The following is a 23101-nucleotide window of genomic DNA, read 5'->3' on the forward strand; positions in this document are numbered from 1 at the left end:
AATGCACGATGCCAAATGTGGATTGTAATAGGTTGTAAGGCCACAAGGGTGTGTGAGGAGCTGTGTTTGTCTGACAGGTGTGAGTGGTACCTTCACTAATTTATATCAGTCTAAAAGGAGGTCAGGAATTAGAAAAAAAAGTCTTTTTGCTTCTTTTAAATTCAGGTTTTGACATACACACAACATTTTCTGTCATTCATTCTGCTAGATGGACCCATCTCTTTATGTAACAGCAAAGCAAAGCCACCAATAATTCACCCCATCTTTATCTGTTTATGTAATGGCCATTCTCTGTGTTTTTTTTTTCAAGCTTTCTCTCTCCCATGGCTCCTGCCTACAGTACAAGGCTCCATTTTTATTAACCTTTGTCCAGCTACAGCTCTTTATGTAACATCTCTCTGCTTTCTTCCCCAGATCCACATCCACTTTATGTAACCTCTAGATCCCTGGCTGCCAACCCTCACACACTGAGGGAGACGGAGCGAAGGAAAGAGGAAGAGATAAAGAGCAAGAAAAGGAACAAAGATGGTGTGTTTGTCCGTGAGGGAGATAACAAGCTTGTGTGGCATGCTGCTCACCAAAAACTACCACCTATCCTTTCCAACACTACCCCTGGCTATCGAACACAAGATTTATCCAGACTGCGCATTTGCTCATCATGTCTGCATACCTACCTACCTGCTTTTATAGCACTCGGCTCTGCTTTCCCTTCCTCCAGCCATGTGTCTGTTGGCACAAGTTAAGTGAAGTGTGCTGACAAAGACAGGGGCTTCAGGGTATGCAGGTAATGCAGAGTTAATCAGAGCCCATTGACTATCATTATACTGAATAGTAGTTATCCAGACGGCAGTGTGTGCGTGTCTGTCTGTTTGGTGGTGGGGAGGTGTCGCCCTTCACCCCCTCTTATTATGCTTATTACACAGACTGGTTGGGCCATTTTGCTCTGGGAACAGACTGTTGCTCTTTTTCACTTGTTCTCTTCAACCCTCCTCCTCCTCTCCCTTTATCCTACTGATACCTCTCTCTCTTTCTCTCATCAATTCACCTCCCCCTCTTTATCCCAACTCTCTCCATGCGCTCTCCACTCGTCCCCTGAGGCGATGGGAGAGAGAAAGAGAGAGAGCGAAGGAAAGACAGAGAGAGACAGGACAGGCCTGCACTGTTGAAAACATTGTTTACGCCAGGCACAAAGCAGCATGTAATTTCTGCTCTGAGGGAGACACTCACAAGGGCCGGGAAGGAGGGGAGAGAGGCTGTCGGGAGCAAGGGGACGGACAGAGACAGGCAGGAAGTCAAGCAGAATTAAAACCACAACAGGATTGTGATCAAATTAGCTGATGATAGAAAAGTCAACAGGCTGTGCTAGGGCCCACATATGGGTCTCATTTAAATACAGATTGCAAGGGTAGAAGACATAATCCAAAGTATCTAAAAAATATTTATCTTATGTATCACAGAGCATCACTGTACCCCGTAATTGAAAAAACATGTAATGACTGCACTTTTATCAACTTCTGGCACACCACACATACTAAAATTCGATATGAGCCAATTACAAGTGCAATATGTAAACTTAATATGGCAGTCTAATGGTGAGGACCCAAAAGAAGCAAAAAAAAAAAAAAAGTCATGCATCGTTCTCACTCGCTGCTAGTAAGTAGCATGCTAGTTAGCAAACACTGTGTAAATAAGCAACCTGTGGTTTAATTTTCTTAAAGGGACAGTTCACCCTAAAATCAAAAAGACATTTTTCCTCCTACCTGTAGTGCTGTTTATTAATCTAGATTGTTTAGATGTGAGTTGCTGAGTGTGGGAGATATCAACCGTCTATTATGATGAAACTAGATGGCACTCGGCTTGTGGTGCTCAAAGTGGCAAAAAATGCATTTGAAAAACTCAACAGCAATGTCTCTTTCCAGAAATCATGACCTGGTTACTCAAGATAATCCACAGACCTTGTTTTGAGCCGTTTGTTGTAGTAACAATTTTCTCTCTATCAAACTACACTCGCCAAACTTATCACCACGCAGAGGGAAGCGTGACTCTGCTAGCTCGTCTAGCACCACTGAGCTAGCTAACGTTACAGCTTAGCCTGCACAGTGATATAATTGACGGCTATAGTTCAGCAGAAATAAAATAGTTCCAACATAAAACTGCTCACAACAAGGTCTGGATTATTTTATGTAGCCCGGTCATGATTTCTGGAGAGAGACATTGCTGTTGAGTTTTTCAAATGTGTTTTTGGCACTTTGAGCACCACAAGCTAAGTGCCATCTAATTCCATTATATTGGAGAGAAGGCAGACATTTCTATGGTTGATATCTCCAACACTCTGCAACTCACACCAAAACAATCTAGATTGATAAACAGTACTTCAGGGAAGAGGAAGAATAAGTACCTTTTGACTTTGGTGTGAAATGTCCCTTTAATTTTGTGTGAAGTGGCAAGTTGTTTTTGTTCCTATCTGTAATATTGGAGGCAGGGGACGCGCAAAAGAGGGATCAAAGAGAATAAAATAAAGATCTTCTCTTCCACAGACATTCATACACAGCAGATAGAGGCTAAACTTCCTGACTCTCCACTGCATCACTTTGTTGTCAATCACTGCAGAGCTTCTGAGAGAATTTCTCCCTCTTTTGCATAAAGTTAAACATTTTCAACTTTTGACCTCTCCCTTTTTTCCATGTTGTTTATAACGCTTTTCATCAGCACCACAGACTACAGCTTCCAAAGTTACGATGAAGTCAAATCAACCCCTCCTTACAACAAAAACTGCTGTATTAGAATGCTTTTATTTTAGAAAGGTGGACCTGAGTGTGTAATTGGCATAAATATGGAACCGTCCCAAAGGCCGATACTATCACTGTGCTGACACATCTGTCTGACCCTGGCTCATAGCAGTTGGATAGTAGGGAGTACAGCCAACTAAAATCTTGTGTGCGCTTGGCTACACACACACATGCAGCTAATACAAAGAACGCAGAGACGCATAGTTGGAAGCAGACAACAACTTTGCGTAATCCTAGCCGCGGCAACTGAGGCTGTGTTTAGAGCACATGGTCACCCGCTCTTTCTCCATGCCCCCTCCTCCTGCGCCGTCATACAGGCAGACAGTCTTTGAAGAGCATTTGAACTCACTTCAAAAGAGAAGAAAGAGATTCTTTGAGTGCCTGTGTTTAGCTGCCCACCGCACTCGCCTTACACACACATATACACACACACACCTCTCCCATATCCTGACTGTATAACTGCCATCTCATTCAGGCATACTCAAACACATGGCCGCATGTGTGCCCCCACACACCCCCAGAACGTATCATCCAGAAGATACGGCTTTATCCCGCTCCCTGTTTAACCAAAAGAGTAGATTGTACAATCAATGTATGTATGGATTTCGGCAAAGCCTTCAGGGAAACAGAGAGGAGGTTTTCTATCAGCTCAGTTGTTACTGTGTGTGATTCTAGGCCAGGGATTAAGGCTGCGATTACACAGACCTGCTGTGGTCCAAAACATTATGATCAAAGCAGAGAGAGACGCACACACCGGAGTGCAGGAAGTCAACAGCAATGAATGAACATAGACATATCAAAACAGCACTTTAACCAGGCTAGACATCATGTAAACACCGCAGTGTTATCATTTACCATTGTTTTATTTTAGATCCTATTTTTATACTGGTGTCACTACTTCACCTGAGTAAATATATAACAGGAAATGGGAATTACGGAGCATTGTTGGGCAGCACCTAAATCTTGGAAGGACAAGTGTCCATAGCTATAGTAGCTGCTGGTCTTATCATCTGTCAATCATTCATCATCAGAAATAAGTAAAGTATGCAAAAAAGACAAAGGCCCATAAAGACAAGCTCTTGATAGAGACAAAGGAGTAAAATACTTCAATCAATGACATCGATCCTTACAGATCTTGACAGCTTGCCATCCTTTAACGGTACAGTCCCTGATGTCGATCTAGTGTTTGGCGTTAGCACCTGTCAGCACTTCAAAAACTTGAAATCTTTAGAGGCCTATGCCGAATTTACAGACAGGTGGGTAAAGGACACTCAGATCTACAAGCCAAATTCCAACGACGCAATCATCCGGACAAAGATAAGCAAGCTAACGTTACGCTGAGTGAATGCTAACAAAGCCTTGGTAAATCGTGCGTAATTAATGTACCAATATTTTACAAAATTAAATACATAATGTTAGCTTACCTTTGTGTCTGACTATATACTATATATACTACATTTGGTGTTTTGAATCTTATTCACTGAGTCGTGTTTTGTGTTAGTTCAGCAGTTCTTATGATGATTACAGTAACCGCCAGTGGATGGCACTCTTACCTTTGTCCTTCCAAAATGGCTAACCTGATGCTGATGACAACCGAGTAGCCTATTTCTTACGTTGAATAATATAAACAGCTTTAACCAAACCTTTCCATTTGCTTATTTAATAAACAAGCCAAACTTCTGAAACTACTGAACAGCCACAGTATTGTATGAAACTGGAAAAAGTTGTTACTTAAGGGAGTTTATTATTTAAAGTTTATTACAAATTCATTTAAATAAGTTGCTAATAGCTCTGTCCATCTGCTCTGTCAGATATGATGACAATATATTCGCTGTCCACTCATATTAATTTCCCCATTGGACTCACGGCCTAAGATAAGAAATAAAGAACTTGACGAAGCAATGGACGCAGATATATTTAAGTAAGTGCTTGTGGTAAAAACGGAAAAAAGAATTGGGCCTAAATGTGTACCATCTGTATATTCAGTTCAGGCAGTGAGGTATTACTGAAGGACAAAAGACCTGTCCGCTATGGCCAACTTTTTGTATTACCGTATGATACAATCTGTATTAGCTTACTAATCTATATCAGTATTACTCTCCCTTTACACACACACACACACACACACAAATGTCAACACTGAAAACGAAGTGAACCAACCTGCTTGTGTGTGCGTGGACAGGCTGTGCCTTGCCCATTGTTGGGCTGTAAATAGGCACTGACTGTGACAGGAAGTTGGGATTACAATACTCCCCATGAGCCCCGTGTTTATTTTCTGCCTCTTTCGTCAGCGTTGGCCGTTACACACACATCCCAGCCAGATCCTTCTCCACACACATGCAAACACACACACCAGCTGCTCACGCTCAGGTGTGTGTGCACAAGTTGCACACGTGAGGGTGCTTTGTGTCAGAGCCAGGTTTGATGAGTGTTTAGTGTCTCAAAGAGGAAGTGTGTTTGTGCAGGGATGTGGGCATATTTATATTATATTATATTTATATATAGTGTGTGTTTATGTGTTAAGAGGGGGGAATCTGGTCAGGGTCTGATTAGGACGATCACATGCTCTGTGGGTGTGAATATGTACTCGAGCACACTCTGGTGTGTGTGTGTATTCCGCCCTCATAGAAAATAAAGGCCTCATTCAGTCAGGGACAATGACATACACACGACGCTCATGTACGCTGAACACATACATGCTGCAGATAGAGACAATGGAAAGACAATGCAACAAGCATAGGTTGAACACAAAGTCATACAGTGGTACTGTCCCTGGGTGCTCCCTCTGCACTTTCCCTCTGGCCCTGGGTGTTTCCACACAATGCGCTGATGCAGAGAGAGGCCTTCTGACCTATAAACAGGCCCAGCCAGCTACATGAGTAACACTGTGTGCATATGCAGCAGTATTTCCTGCAGGATGTTTTGTAGATGTGGTCACTGGGGTTACGTCTAAATGCACATCAGAGCCAGTTTTAGTATAGCAGGTTAAAAATGGCTGCTGTATTTTAGGGTTTCCTTGGATGACAGGAACAGTAGCATTACACCATCATACCATGCCATCATTTCCCTTACAAACAGGCTCTTAGAGGCATGTTCTCATGTAGTTTTTCATGCAATAAACGGTAAAATGTTGTGAATTTACAGGATCACCGTACCCAGAAATCTTGTGGAACCTTCATTCTATTTAAGTGTTTTTCAGTGGTGGCAATTTTCCAGCTGTGGTGGCCAATCACAGTTAAATGAATGTTGGACGTGAAGCAAACACTACAAACATGTGCGCAGCCAAGCATGCATTGGCAGGAGTCTGTGTACAATGGTGCATTTGTGTATGTGAATGTGCACATGTGCTGTGTTGTTAATCTTTGCCAGCTGTGCACGGCAGTCCCCCTGACCTCTGACCACTGTGTTGGAGCCAGTGCTGGCTGCTTACTGGAGGACAGGGGGGCCTGGAGGTCTCAAGGAGCTGGGACCTCTTAGCATGATTACACTCATTAAGCCAGCACTCTGCAATGACTGATTGGCACCAGGCTTCATTTCCCCTACTCTCCTTTGTGCATACAGGTCTTTATATGAGAGAGAGGTGGTGGCGCAGGGAATCAGGAGGAGGGGTGGTGGCTTGGTCTTTTTATTAGTGGACAGGTTGACTTCCTCATCCTTCCAAATGATCCCTCAAGATGAAAATGCAGCTGGTGGTTAAAGATGGTGTCCTTGCTTTCATTTATTACTCGCACCAAAAAAATCAAAAAGCCCTGACTTTAGAGCCCTGACACACTCCGTAACCAGCCTTAATATTCTATTGCTTTGTTTTTTTATGCATTTGATTCAGAAAAACAAACTCATACATTACCAAATTAATAAACAGGACGATAATATGAAAGTCTAACCTCTTTCAACATAAAGCATGCCCACATGCATGCACACCCTTGCACATAAACACACACACACACACACACACACAGTGGGAGTGTAATCCTCTCAACAGGAGTGGGAATTTCACAGCGGCCGTGGGAGCGGGAGACCAAGATGACGCATGGACTGAGGCTGTGTCCCCTCGACGGAAAGCCAACACATACGCACATGTCCGCATACACACACACACAATGCAGCAGTGCTGATTAAGGGAATTTCCACCATGTGCATGGCAGACAGGAAAGAATAAGATCACTGAAGTAAAAAATAATAATTACAAAGGCTAAGTGATGAAAAGAACACTTCAAAACAGGCATGCCTTTTCAAGTATGCGAGCATGTGTGTGTATGCTAATTGCCACATGCCGACTCTCGTCTACTTTATTAGCAGACTCCAGGTTTTCTCCATATGAAGGGCACGAGGTGGCCTGCTCTCCAGCAGTTTGCTCCATATGGGGACTGTTACCATGCACATGTGTTTGTGTGCCTCCGTTATAACTTCATTAATCTTTAGTGTCATTAATCCTCTTGCCACATTACTATTGATGTGCGTCTTGCAAGGCTTCATTTCCAGTGTCTCCTGCGGTGAAGGACATATCTGGTGTCAAATCAGGTGACTACACGGACGTAGGTGTGTGTGCATGTGTGGGTTGTTTTGTTGACTGTTCTTCCCACTCTAAGCCTAAAGTGACTCTGCTCAATTTAGAGGCACAGAGGGAGATGGCCTGGCCGTAGGAGGGTGGATGAGGACACAAGAGCGCCAGAAGGGGATACTCCTGTGTAGAAAACTTTCTGATAATCAGCCTCTAAGGCCGGTCCATCAGATGGCACTAAGACCCGCTATATATACACACTTCCTTTAGCCTAAGCTCCAAATCTGTTACAGCTCTAGAGGATGGACATGCTATAAATACACAGCTTGACCACAAGTATCCGCATCCGTATCTTTTTTCTCTCTAATTCAGGAATCCGACTCCGAGTCTGAGTGTGTGTGTATCACATGCACATATCAGTAGTCCATGTTAATTCCCTCTGTCCCCATAGGATCTCATCTGTATGAGACATTATCTTAATCTCACCAGTGTAAATGACCGCACATAAACCCCCACCCTAAATTAAGCAATTCAATGCATTTCCCGCCTTTAATGGTCTACGTTGGCTTTCTTTAAAGTGATTATCCTAATCTTGGCCTCGTTCGGCAGTAAACATTAACAACAATCCGGGGACACACAACACAGTGAATGAGATGCTCTTTTTACAGCAACAGCTATCAACAGTCCTCCAGAGATATGTGATGTCTGTAATACTGGACTCTAATGTGCTGAGAGGTCACTATGTTATAGCATAGATCACGAGATTGATTAGATGTACAATCAAGCAACACTGTGACCTAATGTCTCACTGTGAGAGCCAAAAACACAAATGAAATCAGAAGCATCTGTTGTGTATCTAGATTTGATCCGTTTTATGGAACCGTTTCTACCTTGGAAAACACCAACTGTTTTGTTGGTCTTGAAACAATTTGCTTTATTGACATGTCAGTCCAATCTGATTTACCTCATGCTTAACAAATCCAATTTGAAGGTCAACAGAGCAGATCTAGCCAGAGAAAGACTCAACTAACCATTGGATGCACAGTTTAAAATATGCACAAATATTATTCCTCACAATAAAGTGAGTGACTGAGGTTTTAATCAGAGTTGTACTGTACCTGATTTCAAAATACTTGACTAATGGTGTTAAAATGTCACATTCTCATGTGATATTAATACCTGAACTTGAAGCTTGGGGTCACGTCCAAAACAGTTTCAAACCAGTGTTGTGACACGCTAATGGGTTTGGCTGAGCAGGTGTCCATTGATATAACCAAAAGGTGTAAAGGTGTGACCGGCCAAATGGGTCAGTGTTGTAACTCCACTTTAGTCGCTAAACTTCTCCAGGTCAATAGCGCATGAAGGCATGTGGCCAGGGTCAGTCTTACGACATTTACACGTATTATAGACTTGGTTAAGTGCTATTAGTGCCTTGGCAGGCATGACTAATGCAATGTCTGGGTGAAACAGAGCCAGAGAGTTAAAGCTATTGGGGTCTATGTGTCTGAATGAAAAGCTTCCAGCAGGTCGTTGCTATAACTGGAATCAAATGCCAGGGGCACAGACCATATTCTCAATTTGTTTCTTTATAATAAATGTAGCCTCAGGAGTCTCTGTGTGTGATTAAGAGTCAAAACATTATTTGCTAAATATATGCACCAGTGCTAGTTTATCTACAACATATATTCACATCCCTTTTGCACATGGAAACCATGTTGCCACCAAGAAGGAAAATGCAGTGTACATACTTGGCCTCATGATAAAGCATTTTAAAATGCCGCACTTCAGGAGTTCATGACCATAGGTGAGGGTTGGAACATTATAGACTGAAAAATAGTCTTCAGACTCAGCTTCCTCTTCACCACAAGAGTCCAATAAAATTGCTCCCGCTATATCAGTCCAAACAAATCCCATTCACCTCTTCCGTCATGCCACTACAGAGCCTTTTCACTACTTCGGTGACCTCCGCTAGAGAGAGTTAGGGCAATCTGGTGGCCTTGTTGTTGGTGCGCAGACTAATAGGTTGGACATCCCTAAATCATGTCCAGCTGAGGACTTGTAATTCCCTGTCTCTCTCTCCTCTCATTTCCTCTCATCTCTTCCTGTTCATCATCTAATAAAAGGCATAAAATGCCCAGAATTATTAGAAAAAGAGGTATGCAAGTCTTCAAAGTCTGCCTTCTCCACAGCCAGGCTTAGGGGTTCCTTAAAGGGTTCCTTCCACAACCTTGACAGTCTCCCTAGTCGAGGTCAGCAGTTCTCCTCCCCTGCTGAGAGGAGCCTGGGAAAGGCACTGCCTGTTCTTCTTGAATTATCTGGAAAAGGAGCAATTTCATCCTCTGTCCATGAGTTGAAACCCAGGGACAGTGCGATCTCAGGCTCATTCCCCTCAAAAAAGATGACATGGCATGCCTCGAGAGCTAGTAGCCGGTCAGTTCACCAAAGCCCCTGCTTTTGTCCACTGACCCTGTACAAACGCACTTCAACTCTACAATTGTCCACCACTCAAAAGATTGTGGCTTCATGTTAACTGTGTTGAAATACCAGGTCTGACAGATTACTGCAGGTTCACTCATCGGACTGGGTTTCAGAGGAGAACCAACCTGTTGTTGATTCATGAATCCCTCTTAGTCTGGCCCTCAATAACCAGTCAATGATTTCGAATTAATATATTTCATCTATAAAAGTTAATTTTTTCTCTCTTACTTAATTTCATCCCTCCATTCAAAGTGCAGTGTGGATTTACAGTATCGCCTTGGCCATTCTAAATCGACAAAAGCGTTTTTGTGTCATTTGATTGCAAGGCCTCTGTAAATTAGTCATTCAACCCGAGCATGTAGGCTCTTTAAATATTAGCATATGGTAAATGTTAATGTGAATATGCTGCCCTGTCAAGTCTACAGATCCTTATCATAATCATGAGATCGCCTGGTGTATTTGCTGATCCCCACAGAGGAGAAGTTAAAGGTCAGGAACAGGAGCAAATAGCGATGAATGAAAATGCACTCCCACATACAGATACACAAAGAATCAAAAACACATTCAGCGTATTTCTCTGTCATCATACCTGAGAGCCCTGCTCAGCTTGTCGTAGTTCATTTGGGGTTTACACTTCCTGGCCCCCCACAGCCGGGCCACCTCATCCGGGTCCTTGATGACGAACTCGCCGTAGTCCCCCTGCCAGGCGATGACGTCATGGTACTCTTCTTTCCTGAGCAGCTCCAGGATGAAGTGCCACAGCTGGATCTGTCTAGACCCGGGGCTAGACTCAGGCTTGTAAGCCCATTCTGGGAAGGCGATCCCTGCAACAGAGAGATAAAGAGAGGGGAACGATAAGCGTGCGTCACCGGAGCTCAACGAATAACACTGAATGATGTTACGACGAGCACATATTATAAATTTCACTGAAAAAAAAAACCTTCTAATACCAAACAGGTGTCGAGCAAAGTATAGCTCACATACAACAGAGCAGCACAGTCAAGCACAGAGTGGAGTGTCCTCATTCATATCTCACATGTAGCTGTGTTCACTACTGTCAAGTCTTCACAGGATTTTTCCTTTCAGTCAATCTTTGAAACAGGTTTGTGGGTTATTCTCAAGCACTTTCTCTTTCATTGGACAGTTTGACACCATGGAAGAGGAAGAGGAAGGGCAGGGAAAAGTAAAGACCTCAAAACAATCTGAGAAACACTAAAACATGCCTTGACCTGCTACATCCCAGGATGCCCCCGTAACTCTAATAGTCTTCATCTTACAAGACGGTCTAAAAGTACGTCCACATTAAGATGGCTGAATCTGTAAAGACCTTTTTTTTCCTTTCTGATTCAGCCCTCCATCCAGACAAAAACTGTGTTTTTGTGTTAATTTTAAAACGCCGCCTGGTATTTCAGCATGTGCGGGGTAAACAGAACTTTCCCAAAATTATTTTATGAAGCTGGTATAAAAGACAGATTTTTATCGCTGCAGCAGGCTGCTTGGATGTGACTGTTGGTTAACAGGTAGTAATCATGGGCAGTGATTGAATAACTGTTTGATACTCATTCAGTTGTCTGACAACAGAAAGAGAAAACTATGTAAATGAAACTATACTATTGAATCTGGCTGTCTTAAAACGCTATAGATGACCACAGAGAGCGAGAGGACACTGAATGGAGGTGTAACCAGGCCTCCAGGTGCAGCTCTGGGCTTTGAAGCCAATTTGACACCCAAAAACACTTTTCCCCATAGACTTAAATTGTGAAAGAGACATTTATAAATGAATGGATATATTTTTTGAGCATCACAACAACTATCAGGAGTGATCTATTTGGTTTGATAACATCTCTACACTCTGGAACAGCTGCACAGTAAAATAATATTATCCTTGTTCAAGACAGCAGAGGGCCAAACCAGAGGTTCGCCGCTTGGCTGGCAGAAGTCTCTAGTGCGCTTGCTCTATGGGCCCCACAATGAGGAAGATAATAATTAATATTAAAGGTAATTTATGTCTATACTCTTGTTACAGGAGGGGGCTGTGTGGCAGCAAAGTTAAGAGACAACTTTGTGTCTAACCTTTTCTGCATTTGTGCATTTAAAATGTCAATACAGTCGATATTATGGGACAGCTGTTGTTATTGACCTGTATTTATGGTTTTTACCAGATGTTGGCTGTGATACAGTTTTGTTTTCTGCAGAATGAAACCAGGGCCAAGACGGAGATTAGGCCCTTGTGTTGTTCAGGTGTTCCACTGTGGCCAGAGGTCTCTACAAACATGACCTAGAAATGCAAGTGGAGATGCAAATAAAAATGTAGACAGCTAATGTGGGGGTAAAGTGATGCTTTTGTATAAACCACATTGCTCTACTGTCATTACCACAGTGGCTCTTCACAGGAAACACACACACATACTGAAACTACAATACTGAAAGTTGTAGTGTTAGTGGGCTTTATGGAACAGCCAGGCACATTAAAAAAACCTTTCCACCTCTCCTCCACCTCTTTCCTCTCATGCAGTCATTCTTTCCTATGACCGGAGGAAAACAACATGGCCAGTCATCTCTCCTGTCTATCCCTCCATCTCTCTCCACCCGTCGCTCGAAGGAAACGCAGAGTAAGAGACAGAACGAGACTGTGGGCGTGGGTATATGACTGTTTGCATGAGCATGTGTGTGCCCAAATGTACAAGTTAGAAAGAGTTTATGTGCCAGTGCTCGTGTTTGAAAATGTTTGTGCAAGTCTCCCACTAACATTCTGTCGCCTGGGTGGTCAAGAAAATTTGACACGACCGAGCAAAATAGACGATTACAGTATAATATTCAGCCAGATATAGCCTGGCCTGGACTTTATTTTATCAACAATCATCCTTATGGTACTGAATATTGCACAAATGAGGACGTGGAGTTACCAAAGAAATAGTATCCACCCTGCTACAGTGTCATGCAGGAATTTTATACATGCTGATGTTGTTTTATAATGTTTGGTGCGAATAATGTTCAGCATCACATTACACTGAAGAAGCAGAAAACTTAAATTAAGCGTATGATGTAATTAAATGCAATATAATGGAAGATAAGTGCTCTTTACCTATTTTTTCCACGAGTTACATATAGAGGATTATCTGATATATGCTCAATGTTAGATATGTATATGGACATGGACTGAGCTTTCTGTCTGTACTCTGCCTTCAGTCGGTTTGTATTTGTGCACAGTTTTTGAAAGCTTACAGACAAGGACGAAACAGAGCAGTGCCACTGAGATCGTGGAGGCATTGTAGCAAATTTCAAGCAAGGCAAAAGCATAGCACACAACAAAGACACTTTAAAAATGGCAGAATGGGGTGAATCAGTATGATAGTGAAAAGAATTCTCTGTCCACATGTTGTTTCGTATTTAATGGCCTCACAGACCATCTTTGTCTACAAAGCTGCCTCGGTTAAAGGTATCACAACCTCCTTCACTGCCACTATGTTGGTTGTTGTCAGAAATTTTAGACAAAGCAGCAACCTCTAGGGCTGAAAAATGAAGCCAAAAACAAAGTACCAAAAACTGCAGTTCGTTACAGCAGAATTAAACATGTTTACAGCTGTGTACAAAAGACAGTTTTGGTCTCAATAACTAATTTCCCCTTCATGACAGCTGTACGGGTCGTTAATTTTTTTTATAAACACACCTGTTTACATTTTATTAAGGCTTCAAGTTACGCATAATTAAGGGCGGGCTGCTGTGTGACAGGATGTCTGCCATTAGTGTCCTCAGGGTCTCAGTCAGATCCACCCCTCGCTCCTACAGTGCCAGCCTCTCGGCCAAATATGGTAACTTCTGGCCAAAACCAAGATGGCGACAGCTGAAATTCGAACTTGAGGCTTCAAAACAGGAGTCCACAAACTAATGGGTGACATTACGGAAGCTACATCAATTATTTTTTACAGTTAATGCTATTGACTCTGCCCTCTAGTGCCATCTAGTGGATGTATCTTTCAACATAAAGGGCAGTGACGGTAATGTTTGAAATAAACAGATCAGTTTCGTACATATACAGAGTATAAATGAGCCTTAATAAAGCAACTTAAACACCCCTCTGTCACTGTCAAAATTAATTCAAAGCTATAACTTATCAAACTAGATTTATGAAATGGTTGTTGCTTTAAATGGGACATGAGTTTGTATTTTTCTACTCTCAAGGTTTATTTCATTATTACTTCCTGCTTTGGGAGGACACAGTAAGACCTATGAGGCTTGAATGAAGCCAGTGTTTGCAATACGTTTAAGTGCACCGCATTCAAATGGCAACGGAGGAAATGAGACAGGCTGAGCTGGAGACTGGAAAACAAACAGGCCCAAATCAACAGATTATGGACGTGCAAGCTTGTCAATGGATTTGCTGGATGACAGCCTGCGGCAGAGATAGATAGCCCTGATAATCTCTGCTGCACTAGCCTGTTCTGACCATTTAGTCACTGTTGCATAACACTAAATTATGTTGATAGCACATCTGCCAGATATTTATGAATCTGTACATAATACCGGAGCCTTTCACCAACATGAGTTAACTACTTTACGGTTTTTGCTTTTTATGCTATATAACAGCAGAGGCAGGCACATTTTGGTTTCCAGTTTTTCACTAAAAATAGGCAGAAAGGAAATTTATGTAGGCTAATAGCGATAACTCACCAACCTCCAACCACAGTGATATCATTTCAAAGGCATGGTCAATGAATCACTCAGTTGTCCCACCTACTCAGGAGTCATTCTGAGACTCAAAATAAGGATTTCTGAATATCAGTCAAACAATGTGCCTACACATTTTCCATCTCCACATTCCAGACAGGAATTTATCTGTGTTAAATATTCTGTAGATAGTAGGTGGCCAATGAGGCAACGAACAGGTTGTGCAAGCAGCTTAGCTACAGATTATTGTTCTTTATAACAAACATCACAATGTGCAAAGTGTGAAATGACCATGGGTGTAAAAAAAACTGCATCAACTGTGCCGTCTGTGGCTGTAATTTCTCAGACTTTCCAGACCTGCATAAGTAGGTAGCAGTTAGCATGCAAATGAACCAACACTCACTCACTGTCATTTAACTTTCTTTTTCCCACCCTCCTTCTCCTCTTTCACTTTCAAACACTTGTTGCACGATCAAACCCTTAGCGAGCTACAATCACAGAGGAACATGCCGGGGGCAATCGTAAACATACTGGCCCAGGCCGAGCCTCCAACAATAACACACAATCACCCACACACACACTCCCACTGCAGAGGACATCACATTCTTTCCAGACATAGCAAACTGATGGTGGCTGTGTCAAGGCAAGTCGAGATGTGACTGGTCAAATCCCCAGTCTGGCTGAGATGAATGGATGACCGCTGACCCTGTGGTGCTGCTGTCAAGCTGGAAACTGCTCCAATGAAGCAGCGGCTGTTCATAGTGGGAGCTTTTACTGGGTGTTAAACTGTCATGTAAAGCACGAGTTGCTAAAAATGAGCAAACAAAGCTCATCAAGCAGACATCAGATGAATATTAAAATGAAATCAACAACATCACAGCTTTTAAGAGTTTGACTTTGTGTGAATGTGAGTCAGTGATTTCATGAGTGTGTTTACGTCTGTCAAGATGCATCTGTAATGAGCTTTTTGACTTTGGCATGGACCACAGCGGTCAATATACACACACACATCATATTTCAGGTCCTTGAGTGAAATGGATCCCATGTAAATATTTGGAGGACTGGCAGCCAGGCTGTGTATGAATAAAGTCAAGAGGGCATTCTCTACCTGAAGTGACACATGATTCATTGTTATAAGCAGTATATAAAAGTGACCACGTTGCATTGCGTGCGTGTGTGTGTGTGTGTGTGTGTGTGTTAGAGATGGTAGGGATTAGGTTTAGAGGAATGCTGAGAGCAAGAACAGGTGCCTTTGTCCTTCTATCCACCCAGAGTCCAACCCAGCCCAAGCTGTCCTGACTCACACTGGATCAGCTATCACACACACACTCTGATCTGTTTCATCAGCCTTGTACACCCAATAGGAGAATTTCAACAGGGAATTTTTGGAATCTGTGTGTGTGTGTGTGTGTGTGTGTGTGTGTGTGTGTGAGTGCTCAATTTGTGTGAAGTTACGATGTAGAAGATAGAGAGAGGAGTAGCAGGCAGGGACGAGCCCGCAGAGTATGACCTAACCCCATCCACCACACTTAACCTCTGTGACCTCGACTCTCCCTCTCTTTGGCTCCTCTCCTTCCTCAACCCCCCTCCCCCTCCCTCCCTCCCAGGGGAGACACCAGATAGCCATTACAGCATGCATGCGCAAGTCTCACACTCTCACACACACATATACATAGACAGACTCAGCATCAATAATGTAGAGGCTGGTGTGGCGGGTTGACGATAGGGGTGCGCCTAATCTCTGGCCTGGGACACTAGAGAGTGCAAGTGCGTCAAGAGGTGTGTGTGTGTGTGTGTGTGTGTGTGTGTGTGTGTGGGACAAGTGAGGGGCAGGTGGTAGAAAGTGATGCAAAGGGGAGGAAGAGGAGGAGGATGAAGCGAGGGGGGTCACAGTGAAAGAGAAGAAGGCAAGACGAGATGGGGTGAGCAGTAGGACAAGTGGAGAACAGAGAAAAGAAAGTAGGAGGAAAAAGGGACGGGGGAGGGAGATCGGGGAAACAAAAGTGGGAAGAGAGAGAAAGAGAGACAATGGCATGAGTGGGAGAGGAGAGAGGGGGTGGATGGAGGGAAGGAAGGAAAAGGAGGGGGGCGGGGGTTTAAGGGAGCGATGAGATCATAGCTCGTCTGGTAGTCTGTTGTCATCCAGATCAGATTGCTTACCCCCCCCCACCTCCTCCTCCTCCTTCCCTTCATCCCCTCCTCCTTCCCACTCCCCTCCTCATCCTCCTCCCTCCTCCTCTCTAGGAGTGCGGATGCCTCTTTTCCTCTGTGTGATCTTGGTGGCAGGCCCCTAGCAGACTTCTAACACTGCTGCTATTCCAGCTATGTGCGCCGCTCACCCGTCCAACAATGACCTCCACTCTCTCTCACACCGCGAGAGCAGAAAGGGGAGGGGCAGAGGAGATGAAAGCAAATGAGTGAGAAAAGAGTGAACGTGAAAGAGAAGATGACAAAAGACCTGGGGAGATGAAGAGACCAGCCGCTGCGTTAAGGCTGGTTAAAGGGCAACTTCTTAAACAAACTTCAACAGATAAAGTTGCTCTAAGAGTGTCTGTGTTCGCCTGCTGCATTCTGGCACAGTTACTCATGACTTAATGTCCTATTTCTTGTAGTTCATAATTCATTTGATGTGTCATGCCTGTCTTGCATTCTCTCAAATGCCCTTCTGACGACACTACAAGAGAAAAACATAAAACAAGCAAAAAGGGCCAAACTATCTTCGGCTCCAGCTTCTTAAATATGATGATTTGCCTCTTTTCCTTCACATACATGACAGTTTAAGGTACCCGTAGCGCTATGGAGCAATGCAGGCAACAAAATACACGTCCCTGGTGCCAGTTTAATGCTATTCAACAACAGTTGGTAGCTGTAATACACCAATAATATAAACAGTAACAGTACGCCAATAAAGACAGAAGAAGAAGAAGAAGACTGCTAGCAAGCAAACAGGGATGTAAACAATGCAAGCTTTGCAAATGTTTTATGAGGAAGGAAATGTATACAGACAATGCATTTGGCGAGAAACAGGGTTTGTTTACAAGTGAAGTCCACATGGTACTTCTGACGGAATAGCTTTTGGACGAATGGGTGAATAAAACAAGACGTTTGAAGATCTTGGGCTCTGGAAAATGTTCTATTTTCTGACATTTTATTGACGACAAAAAAAAAAAAAAAAGAAAATTAACAGTGATTTAATCTGTGATGAAAATACTCGTTAGCTGCAGCTCTAAACATTTGACATCACCCCAAAGGCACGACTGACTGGATCACTGACCTGAAAGTGCCAAGGAGGGCGAGAGCTGATGGGAAGGAGGCAGAGACAGACGGGCAGTCAGACAAAGTAGTAGAGTGAGAAAAAAGATGAGGAGGAGAGATTCCCAGAGCTGCGAGTCCTACTCAGCAGCAAATAAACTGACAGGCCTGTGCCAAACTAACAGTGGAGTTGCAGACTCAGGGTTTTTATACAGGGCCAGGGCCTCTGAACAGCCATTAGCGGCAGTTGGCTAGCGCCGTACTACTTTAACCCAACTCAGCTTTAGCGTGGATGTGGGAAACGACCAGTGCAAGTGTGTGTGGGTGAGGGGGGGTGAGGTCACCGTCGGCTCTGAGAGTCTGTAAAAGCACTAAAAATTGAGAGACAGTCAGTTATTTGCCTATAGCAGTACATTCATACACAAGTATACACAGCCGTGTCTTTGTCACAGCTGCTTGGATAAGTGAAACTGCCTGAAGCGCCGAGCTTGGGGAACAGAGGAGACAGAAACACAAGACCAGGAGGTGAAGGGGAGGGATGGAGGGATAATAAAAGACTTGGAGGGTGAGACAGAGAAAGTAAGAGTGAAAGGAGGGAGAGAAAAGAGGAGGGTGGGCTCTGCAGGAGGAGGAGGAGGAGGAGGGTAATCAGAGCCCATACGCCTGAATCCCAAAGTGTCTGGACTCTTCCCACCAAGTCCATTAAAAATTCATTAGGCCAATACTTGACGAAGACTAGAGAGTGAGACACACAGAGAGAAAGACAGGGACACAGGGGAGTGACAGAGAAAGCAAAAGTTGGGAAACATGATTGGGAAAGAAGAACAATTTGTAACAGAACTTTTTCACTTAAAATGTACTTATTAAAAATGCTACTTGAATTTTGAAACAGAGCAGAGAAATTCAAGACCAATTTTAGAATAACCAAAACTGACATCAATTACTTAGGGAAACGGACAATTTTGCCCGAATGTTTGTAACATAAAATGTGACTTTTTTTGTCTCGTGGTGGAGATAGGGGTAGAGAAGAAGTGAGAAATACGTTGCATTTCTTTGTGAGATTTTTGGCAACTTTGTGATTTCACTCTGCATGTGGCACGTTGTTAGTTTCGCTACCCTGATCTGTGTGACAGTGAGAGGCATTTGGTAAATTGTAGGGAAAAAAAAAAAAAAAAATGCTACCTATAATTTTGAGATTTTTCAATGCAAGGGTAGAAATAAAACAATTCATAAAAATCCTACTTCTCATACCTTAGCATTTTTAACACTTCTGAAAGATTGGTTTAAGACAATTTAATACAGATTAAGGCATTATTATTAGATTAATGAATTCAATGCCTTTTAAGACTTTGTAAGAATCCGTGGAAGTACTAGTGGGTCTGCAAATAACAGATTTTCACTATGGATTAACTTGCTGATTACTTTCTCGATTAACACAGATTTATTTTTTGGTGAGAAATGTCTGACGTCTTCATTGCTTGTCCCAAAATATTCAACTTCTATCAAAGAAACGGAGAAAACCAGCAAATATGTACATCTGACAGACTAAAACCAGACAGTTTTTGGCATTTTGTTTTACAGAAAAAAAACATAGATATACAATTAATCAAGCATCAAAAACAGTTGCCAATAAATCTTCTGCCAATCCACTTATCAGTCTGCTCTCAACTACAAGCAGCAAACTAGTTGACTAATAGCTGGACTGTCTAACTAAAATGTTTTAGCATTTGGCTGCATGTTTTTTGCAACTCAAGTCTATTCAACCAGAAATGGTGGGATCAGATATTTTAAGCCGCCACCAGTGGAAATGTCTAGTGGAGATGCAGATTAGCAGAGCAACTGTTGACTGATTAGCTTAGTTTCCATTTGAATTTCACACTGGTTTACTTTTAATTCTGCTGAACTTGAGTTCGCTTATGATAAATAAGTAGGCAAGTTGTTTGATTAATTACACAAGCTTGGTTTTATTGTAACATGCAGAGTAGATTTTACTGGTTTGGAAACAGTCTTGAAAAGAAATGTGGGTTGTGAATAATCCAGATGGAGGCTAATTTCCTTTGGAGGAAAATGTTCTTGTTGGAGCCAAGAGCGTTCATGCCCCCTGCCTCACCTGAGTGCCAGGGGGGTTAAACATACATCACACAGAAAAACATGTTGGCCTAGCAGACTGCTTAACTATTCTTCGAGGTCACCCACGGTCTACATTTTCTATAGGCTCTTACTCACTGCCATATAGGTGCAGAGGAGAGAAACAGAGAAAGAGCAAGTGGGAAGAGAGTGCTTTGTGGCCTTGGAGAGGCCAAAAATAGCACCACACACACACTTACACACACTGGGGTTATTGTTCAACAGTGAGCGAGAACACACAACATGGATGGGGAGAAGAGGGAAAGTACAGAAGTGCTGAAGGAGGAAGAGGAGGAGGTGATGAGGGAACAAGTGGGACAGAGAATGAGAAGGGCTTGAAGTAAGATTCCGTCTCTCGGCCTCTCTCTGTATAACTCGTCTTCCAGTGAACAGACAAGACGTCTTTTCCAGGAAATTGAAGGGGAGGAGCAAGATGGGGGGAAAAAAAGCACGGCCGTCCATAGGGATCCGCTCTTCCAGAACAAGCTCCTCTCCTGCAGCCCTCCACATCTAGTTCACATACTCAACTGCGAGACAGTAAACTTGTTAAGTCATGACGTGGTTCAAATGTCCATTAGTTGAGAAAAAAGGTTGTGAAGTCTGTGGAAGAGCATGTGTCAGGGTTGACTTTGAAAGCAGAAACTTCAAGCCTACATGTCATTCATCATTTGTCTGATCACTTTATTAAAACTGAGAAGTGCACTCAGCAGAGTGCAGTTCTCTGCCAGGCAGCCGCCCAATCTGATTGCGGCCACTATAGACAGTTCCAGCACACACACCGCAGTGTGTTTCAGAAGAGTCCCAGAAAATACGCACCTTGTCTATCTTTGATGGAGCTGCAGCGCCCACTGTGCCACCTCAGAGCAAATCGAGTTCTCCTACTAAGAGACACTGTATGTGAAATATTGATGCAATGTAATTATAAGGATGAATGAATTTTTAATAACTAAAACACAGCCACAAATCTACGATCCATGTCATTCATGACTAGACCTTTAACGTTTTTAATTTTTTAGGATACAGCAAAGTACGAAATAACAACAATAAACACAACTAAAAAGACAAAAAAAATGAACATATCGTACTTACTGACTTAGGTTTATCACAAGTATCACGGAAAAAAATGACAAAATCAACAAAATCTGCAAGTCTACAAAATCAGGCAGGCAAAAATACTCCACATCTGAAATGCTCCTGGTGTGGTACCATGCCGTGAGGCGGACACAACAAAACCGCGTCACAGCCGTATTACAGAGAATTGCACCCAACGGTACTGTCCCTTTGGACTTCTACACAGTCAAGATGGCAGCCAAGATTACAAAAATGGTTGTGTTATTCATTGCTTATCGTGCCTAACTTTTGTGGATTATACCATTTCAGGTATGGAATTAATCTGCAGGTGTTTTGGTTCAAACTGAGACCAAACTTTTCTATGGATTCAGTTTTTGAGCTACGATAACCACCAAAATGTGGCCTGCAACAGTCAAGGTAAGCCTTGTAGTTTTTAGTCGAGACAATTGCAGTAAACTTGCAGCTCCTACCAACTGATTAAGAGGAGTGAGGAGTCAGCAGTCAATGACGGTATAAAACAGGTTTTTTTCTACAACTATAAATAACTGCAACCACGAGAGACTATTTATCAAAGCAAGCCAGAAGTTTTTAAACCGCTTTCCAGTTTTCCACACAGCCATTTAATTCAGTATATTTTTAAAGTCGACTTGCAGATAATTGAAACCGGTTTGAGCTCGTTAATCCAACACGGTGAACATTTGGTGACATGAGCTCTCTGTCAAAATTACCTTAACAATTGTTATAGTGTAGTTACGAGTCGGCAAAAATACACAATTTTGACAAGACAAGAAGAAAGTTATAAGTTAATTTTCATCAGCAGTGAAATAAATACAGGCCTTTGTCTGCCTAGATCAATAAAAAGTTGATGCACACTCAAACATAACTGCCAAATGTAATGTTAAGAAGACTGAAATGTGCAGAACAACCAGGGTATATCAAGACTGATAACAAAAAGAAAGAAAAAAGTTTGATTGCTAACCACCAGGTAAAACTAACTCAATGAATATGATCATCTACGGGGGGTTGCCTGGTCTCTAAAGAGGCTGAGTCTGTTTGTGGGAGCTTGATATTAGGCTGTGATGACCCCAGTCCTCTAGTATCTAACCACGTGGGACAACTAAACACACTATACAGCCAATGTAACTAGCAACATGTGCACACAGCAGGCAATTTTTCACCTGGGAGCTCTAAGAAAAGGCACAAACACACACACACACCTATCCAGCTTTTTCACACGGGAAATGGAAGACTAAAAGAGCAAAAGTCACAAATGCATGTAGGACGAGCACCATGTGAACAAAAACACTGAGCACTGTCCACGCACGAATACACACAAAGGCCCGAGGCACTGCACCTGATGCGCTCTCAGGTGGGCTGGACAACTGGACTCTTCTCTGTGTAAATACACTCATAAACAAGCCTGGTGGGAGTGTGTGTGTGTGTGTGTGTGTGTGTGTGTGTGTGTGTGTGTGTGTGTGTGTGTGTGTGTGTGTGTGTGTGTGTGTGTGTTCCCCAGAGTGTGTTAAGAGCGGGAGAATAATATTGTGTCAGTGAGAGAAGAGTCCTGTTGCTCTCAGGGTGCTGTTAGGTATATTTACTCTCACCAAAGTGACGCACTGCTCCCAGGACATTAACCTTTCTCCTTAGACATACACATGTACAAATAGACACACACACACACGCACACACACACACACACACACACACACACACACACACACCCTTACTATATGCTGCAGCCAATGTGGCCAGCGTGCACAAGACAGAATTTAAGTTTCTAAATTGGAATTAAGTAGATACAAAATACAGATTCAGATTTAGCAGTGTGATAGCCCATTGACAGCCTCATACACAGTTCAGTTGCTAGCATAAGTTTTTCCTTATCAAATAATAGTAAAATGGTTACAGAGTGAATTTTTAGGGAGATGCATGACCATAACTAAAATCTTGCACTGCTAAAATGTAAAAGGATAAGATGTAAAAAGTTATGTCGCCACTAAATGGCTTCAAATGTTTAGGAAAATATCTCTATGTCTGTGCATCCACGCTAAACTACACGGTCATTTTCCCATGATCGGCCAATCATTTTCTTCAAAGTTACTTTTCGGGAAAAGCTGTTAAGACCTAACACAACCATGTTACAGGCCAGAGGCGCCTCTCTTCTCTTTCACTCTGTTGCCCCACCTCACACGCTGGTGTTAATGTACTTCTCCAG

At 42.8% G+C, this 23101-nt stretch overlaps 1 protein-coding gene across 1 annotated transcript in view; it reads right to left on the reverse strand.

The window, feature by feature from the left end:
- erfl3 (Ets2 repressor factor like 3) overlaps positions 1–23101 on the reverse strand; it is a 54227-nt gene that overhangs the window by 3094 nt on the left and 28032 nt on the right. Inside the window, exon 2 of the mRNA XM_050047360.1 lies at positions 10358–10592. Within this exon, the coding sequence (XP_049903317.1) occupies positions 10358–10592 (235 nt within the window). The remainder of the gene's footprint in view (positions 1–10357; positions 10593–23101) is intronic.

This window comes from Epinephelus moara, chromosome 6 (assembly GCF_006386435.1).
Source record: "Epinephelus moara isolate mb chromosome 6, YSFRI_EMoa_1.0, whole genome shotgun sequence".
NCBI classification, from domain to species: domain Eukaryota; kingdom Metazoa; phylum Chordata; class Actinopteri; order Perciformes; family Serranidae; genus Epinephelus; species Epinephelus moara.